Below are 8,580 nucleotides of genomic sequence, written 5' to 3' on the forward strand. Positions count from 1 at the left end.
GTCAGGAAGGGCATCCGGCCGTAAAACATTGCTTCAAAAAGGGGACCAAAAAACAACAACAACCACGGTTCCCGAAAAAGGCCAACCCCTGCTTTGCGGGGAAAAATGGCCTCTAAAGGTGGTTATTTTTTTATATATTCATTAACTTTGTCATGGTTGCATGTCATTACCATGCAATAAATATTGTTTAAATCACAAAATATATAGGGGGAGTGTTATAATCCTGGGGAGTCATTTGATCCTGCAAGGGGGAGTGTTAAAATCCAAGGGGGAGTGATTTCATCCTCAGATAAAACCACTCTAGAGTGAATTTTTCCGAGGAAAATATCACTCTAGAGTGGTTTTATCCTGGGGAGTGATTCTATTCTCCTACACCGTCTCTGATTGTGAGTTGAGCCTGGTGTTGGCTTAGCGGTTAGGGTGCCGGCTTGGGATCTCAGGATCCTGAGTTTGAATCCCGGTCGATCGCCAGGGGGGTTGACTCGGCCTGTCATCCTTCCGAGGTCGGCAAATTGAGTACCAGCTTGCTGGGATGAATGATCCCGGTGTGTACCCCGATTTAGAATAGGTACGCCGTATCCCTGCGCATCGTAAGAGGTGACTAAGGGTTGGCGTCAGGAAGGGCATCCAGCCATAAAAAAACATTTTCTCACACAGGGAACCATGATTGTCATGGGGCCCGCAAGGCTAACTTGATAAAGGCTAAAGGATAACAAGGCTTTAAAAAATGGCCTTGAAACGATCATTCATTCATTCTTTCATTCATTCATCTCTGCTCTGGTTGTCAAACTGGTCTTCTTGAGCTGGTCTATTAATGTAGCTCCTCTACTTGCCATCACCCACTGTTGATGTCTTGAATAGACTTCACAATAGTCATTGGACTCCTCCTCCATGCTCCAAGGTTCAATTTCTTGAGTTTAGTTTTTGAGATGGGTAGCACCTCCATAGCCTATTGGCTTGGTGCAAATCTCTATTCGATTGTGAGTTGGTCTTCCTGCCCACTAGAGGAGGTGCAGGTTTCATTCTTTGGGGTGAGCTCAGTGCGGCCGCACAGATTAGCACCACACTGGTTAGGGTTAGCGGTTAGGGACACAATTATGTGTCCAATAATTTGTTTTCTTTTCCTTTATTTCCAACACACATTTCGTTTGTCACAGGCTCTTACCTTCCCCCAACCCTTCCCCCACCCTCCTTCGGCCTATCAAAAGCAGTTTCTCACATCAGCGATCCCAGACCTGGTGAGTCAACATTATGTTTGTCGATAGATTCTCTGCATAACGGTCCTCTGAGGCTGCACGCAGCACGCAATCAACCGCAAGGCCTTGTTTGGGTTCGCAGATGTCCAAGCCTGTAGTATTTGTCAGCGAAGTGTTTTCCTTGCCCTTTTCAGCATTTCCTTCCCAGCCCGGTCCTCATCATTCCTCCGGGGACAGAAACAGTATTGGAGCGTCGACTGGGAGAGTGATGGGTGGGGCAGTGTGGGGGGGGGCGGTGGGGGTGGGCCTTCAGGGGGGGGGGGGAGTTTGTGGACGTTGGGCTTTGTCTCTGCTCCTTGGTTATCCTCTCTCTCCATCTCAAATTACCAGCCACGTTGTCCTGGAATCTCCCATCAACGCTCAGGGATCCACACGGTTCTCCAGAGGCATGGACCTCTTTGGAGTGTGTCGACTCGGGGAGGTAGCGGGTGGAAGCCGTGATTACAAGTGAGATGGTGTGACGAGGAGATTATGTGCCAGCTTCTTTGATATCCGAGACGTGCTTGTATGTGTGCGTCAGGGTGTATCCATGTCCTTGCTCATTAATGTTTTTTTTGTTTGTTTGTTTTTTTGTACCATTTGAGCTTTGTCATCAAGCTTTCAACATAACTTTATTACAGTTACGTTGGTGAAAGACAAATTAATAATTTGGTACAAAGGTCAAATGTCAGTCAAAATCGTAAATTTTCATCCAATTGACCTGAAATTTTAAGAATTTGCATATTGGGTCACTGCATTGGTTCGCCAATGAACGGCTGGAAGCCGATTGTTGTTTTTTATTATAGTTGTTTTTTTGGAACAAAATGTCAAGGTCGCATAAAGTCATCAATATTCATCCGATTGACTTGAATTTTGAAGAGGATTTTCATATCAGCGAACTGAATTCAACCACCAACTATTTTTGACGTCAAAAGGATGCGCTGCTGCATGCCATTGTACTTTATTTTATTTTATAATTATTATTTTTTGAATACAAAGTCGAGGCTCGTGGAAGTGCTATCAAACAAAACATAATAAAGGGAGCGGGGGAGAGAGAGGGAAGCACACAAGCACAACAAAACAACTGAAGAGAACAGGGACATCGGTTGATCTGTGGAAGGGAGAGGGCTGGGGGGGGGGGGTGAGGAGGAGGGGGAGTGGGGATAAAACGGTAGAAAAACAAACTGACATGACTTGGACTTTCAAGAAAGAAGTCAGAAATTGGAAAAAGGTGGATTTGGGGTGTATTAACAAGGGTAGATAAGATCAAGGATTTGGATGGGGGGAGACCAGAGATGGTGGTGGACAGATGCTTTAAAGACCTGGAGGGTGGAGAGGGTTTGAAGAGAGTGTGGGAGTTTGTTCCAGAGTTGGGAGAAAAGAGTAATGAAAGAGTGAAGGTGAGGAGAGCGAGTCTTGATTCTGGCAGTTTCACCAGAAGAGGGATGCTGGCAGATCTTGTGCGTCCTGAAGGTATATTTGGGGGACAGAGCACATACAGAGCAGGGGGAGCTAGGACGAAGAGGAGTCAGTCGAAGACAGGAAGATCTCCAACATGGCTGCAGTGAGGGAGTGAAAGGCCCTCAGAATCAGCTTCAATGTGGGCGATACCAATAATTCCAAAAGCTTTGGTTTCTACAGATTGAAGCTGAGCTATGTGTGAGGCAGGAGCACCAGCCCAGAGGGGAGAGCAGTACTCCATCAAGCTGTAGATGAAAGCTTTGTATGCGGTGAGAAGCTCAGTCGTGCAGAGAAAAAAACTTCGCATGACAGAGGATGCCCAGTCGGCGACTGCCTTTGGAGGCCAGCTTGGAAATGTGTTTTTTTTTTTTTTTTTGAATTGAGGTTCATGTAAGGGCGAACACATTCAACATGGAAACATGCACAGACACATAAAACATACAATGAAGGGAGCGGGAGAGAAGAGGGGGAGACAAAGGGAAGCACACAAGCACAACTATAGAAGAGAACAGGTACGCTGGTAGATCTGTGGAAGGGAGAGCACTGGGGCAGGAGGGAGGAAGTGTACACGGTATAAAGCAAATGAACACGACCAGGAATTTTTGGAAAGAAGTTAGGGATTGAAAGGGGTGGATTTGGGGTATTTTAACGTTGGTAGAAAAGAACAAGGTTTTGAGTGGGGGAATATAAGAGATGGTGGTGAACAGCTGTTTTAAAGACCTGGAGGGAAGAATGGGATTGAAGAGAGTGTGGGAGTTTGCTGACTTTGGCAGTTTCACCAACAGGGTTGCTGGCAGATCTTGTGCATCCTGCATGAATATTAAGGGGACAAAGCACAGACAGAGCAGGGGGAGCAAGGCTGGAGAGGAGTCAGTCGAAGACAGAAAGACCACCAACCTGCCTGTGGTGAGCAAGCGATAGGCCCTCAGAATCAGCTTCATCGTGGGAGATACCAATGATTCTGAATGCTTTGGTGTCAACCGCGTGAAGCCGAGCTCGGTGTGACGCACGAGCACCAGACCAGAGGAGAGAGCAGTATTCCATTGAGCTGCAGATGAAAGCTTTGTACGTGGTGAGGAGCTCAGACATGCCCGGAAAGGGCTTCGCACAACTAAGGATGCCCAGATGGCGACTGGCTTTGGAGGCCAGCTTTCAAATGTCATCTTTCCTTTTCCCAGGAAAGATCATGGCAGACAGTGAGACCCAAAAGGTTGAGTTACAGAACTTCTTTGAGAGGATTGTTGAGAAAGTGGCTGGGATGGTTGTCCAGATGGTCCTTTCGGAGAGACATCGTGAGTGTGAGATTTTTCAGGATTGAAAGACGTGTTCCACTTGTTTGACCAGTGTGTGATTTTATGCAGGTCTGCAGGGAGTGCAGAGGCTACTGCCTGCTGATCTGAGGGTTGAGATGTGGAGCGGCAGAGAGTGAAGTCATCAGCAACGTGATGGAGAGGATTTTCCAGAGAGTCGGAGAGATCATTAATGAATACCAAAAACGCACAGGGCCTTGAGGAACTCCAGCCTGGACAGGAAGGGGAGATGAGAATTCCATTCAGGGCCACATGTTGATTGCGACCGAAGAGGAAGTCCGCAAGCCATGCGTGGGAGTTTCCTTGGATAACATAGGAGGAGCGTTTGGTGAGCAGGGTGGGGTGGCAGACCGTATCGAAGGCACGAGATATGTTAAAGGAGATGACTCTGATTTCCTGTTTCGCATTGAGGACCTCCTTCGATTGTTGAGAAAGCAGAAGCAGAATGTCCAGTGAAGAGTGGACTGGTCTGAATACAAAATGATTATCAGAGATCAAGCCACTGGAGAAGAGGAAAGATTTAATATCAGAAACGATGATGGATTCCATGACCTTGCTGATGATTGGAAGTAGGCTGATTGGTCAGTCGTTGCAGGAATATGTTTTTGCACCTTTTTGTGGAAAGCGGTAATGTTGTCTGATTTCCAAGCAGATGGCAGATGACATGGAGCAAAAGAGAGGGTGAAGAGAACAGAGAGAGGGTGTGATCGCTCAGCAGAGCAGGATTTTGGGGCCCGTGGGATAATGCCCTCTGGTTCAGTTGTGGAATCAGAGTCGAGGTTTGAAAGAAACCACTCCACATTGTCGGGAGGGAAGGACACAGAATCCAGGAGCAGCTGGGTACAACTGGTTGAGGTGGTTATAGAGAGAGGTTGGTTTGTGACACAATATATTTCGGCAAACATAGAGTTGAGGCTTTCATCTTTTTCATGTGCAGTGGCAGGTGTGCAGCCGTTTGAGACAATAGAGGGGATGGAAGGGGAACAAACACCACAAATACATTTGGCCTGAAGCCACCAGGACTTGGATGAGGGAGACAGGATTGAGAGTTCAGTCTTGAGAGTAGAGATATATTATTTCCTGGATCTCCCGAGGATAGACACACACTTGGTCCAAGCTTTGTTAAAGGAAATTTTGAGAATTTGTTACGCCAGTAAATTCCAGAATTTTTTTGGATGAATTTTACAATGTTTAGTTCATTTAAATTGAATTAAATACTTAAACACTGGTGAACACAAATTGCCTTCTTGTTACTTCCACTAACCTCCAGTTTAGCAGTACCTGGACTTGTTGAAAAGGATGGTGAATAAGGGTGATGTAGAAGACTGCTTCAATGGTGCTTAACATCTGGAATTTTTCTTTTCATCAATGTTTAACTTCATTATTATATTTAAATTCCATTCAGGGATTCCATGATGTAACATGTTCTATGAACTCTCAAGATGGTTCTCAATCTCATTTCCCCTCAAAAGACTGATGCTGATTTGTACACAGGTGATGTCTATCCTGTAAATGTGGAAGGCAGACAACACAACAAGGATTCATCTGTCACAAAAGATTCAAAATGTGCTTCTGCAAAGGAAGGTTCAGATGATATTCACATGACAAACGGAAGTGCTTCCTGTTTTGCAACTGGTGAGTGGAAACGTAATAAATTAACATCCAATCTTTTGTGTTGAGAAAATATATAATTTTCGGAAATGTGTTAAATGTTTTGCATTTCGATTTTGTCAAAAAAAAAAAATCTCTTATGAGTGTTCTTTGTTTCTGTAGAACAATTCAAAACGAATATGGGACAAAGAAGGTCCAGTCACTGCTTGACAGTGAAGAAGAATCCTTTTTTGAAGAAACAATCACGGGATCAAGACTTGCTTTCCATAAAATACAAGGGCATGTCTGGGCCTCGCAGCACCAAGATTAATATGAAATTAAACAAAAACAAAAAGGTTCAAGAAAGGCGAATACGTTATAAGTGTAATGTGTGCAGAATGGATTTTGCTTCGAGTGAAAGCAAAATACACATGAGGATCCACACTGGAAAACACCCCCACAAGTGCTCTGTCTGTGATAAAGGTTTCTTGACAAAAAGCAATTCGAAATTACATATGAAGATCCATACAGGAGAGTGTCCACACAAATGGTCGATATGTGATAAAGGTTTCTCTCGAAAAGCTGCTTTGAAATTACATATGAGGATCCATACAGGAGACCGTCCTTACAAATGCTCGTCATGTGAGAAAGATTTCTCTCATAAAGGCAATTTGAAATTGCACATGAGGGTCCATACAGGAGGGCGATGTTACAAATGCTCGATATGTGAGAAAGATTTCTCTCGTGGTGGCAATTTGAAATTGCACATGAGGGTCCATACAGGAGAGCAACCTTACAAATGCTCGATATGTGATAAAGGTTTCTCTCGTGGTGGCAATTTGAAATTGCATATGAGGATCCACACAGGAGAGCAACCTTACAAGTGCTCGACATGTGAGAAAAATTTCTCTCATAAAGGCAATTTGAAATTGCACATGAGGGTCCATACAGGAGAGCGACCTTACAAATGCTCGATATGTGATAAAGGTTTCTCTCGTGGTGGCAATTTGAAATCACATATGAGGATCCATACAGGAGAGCGTCCTTACAAATGCTCGATATGTGATAAAGGTTTCTCTCAAAACAGGAAATTGAAATTACATATGAGGATCCACACAGGAGAGCGTCCTCACAAATGCTCGATATGTGACAAAGGTTTCTCTCAAAACAGCGATTTGAAATTGCATATGAGGATCCACACAGGAGAGCGTCCTTACAAATGCTCGATATGTGATAAAGGTTTCTCTCAAAACAGGAAATTGAAATTACATATGAGGATCCACACAGGAGAGCGTCCTCACAAATGCTCGATATGTGACAAAGGTTTCTCTCAAATCAGCGATTTGAAATTGCATATGAGGATCCACACAGGAGAGCAACCGTACAAGTGCTCGACATGTGAGAAAAATTTCTCTCATAAAGGCAATTTGAAATTGCACATGAGGGTCCATACAGGAGAGCGGCCTTACAAATGCTCGATATGTGATAAAGGTTTCTCTCATGGTGGCAATTTGAAAATACATGTGAGGATCCATATAGGAGAGCATCCTCACAAATGTTTGATTTGTGATAAAACTTTCTCTCATAGCAGCGATTTGAAATTACATATGAGGATCCACACAGGAGAGCGTCCTCCCAAATGCTCGATATGTGACAAAGGTTTCTCGCAAAACAGCGATTTGAAATCACATTTGAGGATCCATACAGGAGAGCGACCTTACATATGCTCAATATGTGATAAAGGTTTCTCTCATAGCGGCAGTTTGAAAAGGCATCTGAGGACCCACACAGGACAGTGACCTCACAAATGGTCGATATGTGATGAAGGTTTCTCTCAAAAAGTCCATTTGAAAACACATATGAAGATCCATACAAGAGAGCTGAAATCTGAAATACCTCAATATGAATAATGAGGTTAAGAGGATTTAGAAATTGAAGAAACCTGAAATTGTACCAGTGATAGTCAGAGCAACAGGGAATCCAGATGATCAAGAAAACCCAAACTGAGTACTTAAAAAGCATTCTGGAGAATATATTGACAAAGAAGCTGCAGGTCAAGGCTGTCAGTTGTTCACTGAGGATTCTAAAAGGAGCGTTTGGAACAAAACAATGAGAATTACGTTTCTGATCCGAAAAAGAAGGTGGAGATTTTGAGTTCTGGGAGAACTTCCTCCCACCTCCTAGTACTCGCCTATGGAAATAACAACCGAAGAGAGCATCCTTACAAATGTTCTATTTGTGACAAGGATTTCATTTCTAAACGGATCTTGAACTTCCACAGTGCAACCCATGCTGGAGTAAGCGATCCGCAGCAGTTGGCAAGTTATTCAGTGAACCAGTAAGGAGAAAGCTATTGTGAAAGCATACAGGTTTGGGCATGTATCTTGTAAACACAACTTCTCAGAGTACCATCTTTAACCCTTGACAACCAGCCGGTACCCCGGGAGCCACCTTGATGAGGTCGGCTGTCACCAGAATGTCCACAACAATGACTGCAAACTGGTGTCAGAAGGCACGAAAAATCTCAAAATGCTAAGCCTATCCGCATCCGCAAACTATGTTTAAAGAAAATGACAGCTTTAAAAAAAAATGTAAAATTTAGTAATCTCGTTCTCCATATCTATTTATTATAATAGAGCAAACGTATATGGTTCGCTATGTATGTATGTATGCATGTATGTTTATATGCGACGAAAACGTCTTCTTATTCTTCAAATAAAATTACCACCCTTTTAATTAACCCTCTTAATTGCGTTAAAACTGCTGAAACCCCTCAGACCTTTGATGACCCTTTAATTCCCCCAAGACCCTTCAGACCCTAAAGACCCCAAAGACCCAAAATACCCTTCAAGGCCCTGAGGCTCAAAAAGACCCTGTATACCCAAAGACCCTGAATACCCGAAGCCCCAAAAGACCCCGAAGCCCCAAAAGACCCTGAAGACGCAAAAATACCCAGAAGACCCAAAAAAACCTAAAGACTAAGA

The 8,580-nt window shown here is 43.9% G+C and overlaps 1 protein-coding gene across 1 annotated transcript; it reads left to right on the plus strand.

The window, feature by feature from the left end:
* The first annotated feature begins 6,027 nt into the window (after positions 1–6,027).
* On the plus strand, positions 6,028–7,717 carry LOC137426211 (uncharacterized). Its single transcript, XM_068114895.2, has one exon. The coding sequence runs from the start codon at positions 6,028–6,030 to the stop codon at positions 7,393–7,395; it is 1,368 nt and encodes a 455-aa protein (XP_067970996.2). The 3' UTR covers positions 7,396–7,717.
* Positions 7,718–8,580: the final 863 nt, after the last annotated feature.

This window comes from Myxine glutinosa, chromosome 1 (assembly GCF_964187855.1).
Source record: "Myxine glutinosa chromosome 1, kmMyxGlut1.1, whole genome shotgun sequence".
In the NCBI taxonomy this organism is placed as follows: Eukaryota; Metazoa; Chordata; class Myxini; order Myxiniformes; family Myxinidae; genus Myxine; species Myxine glutinosa.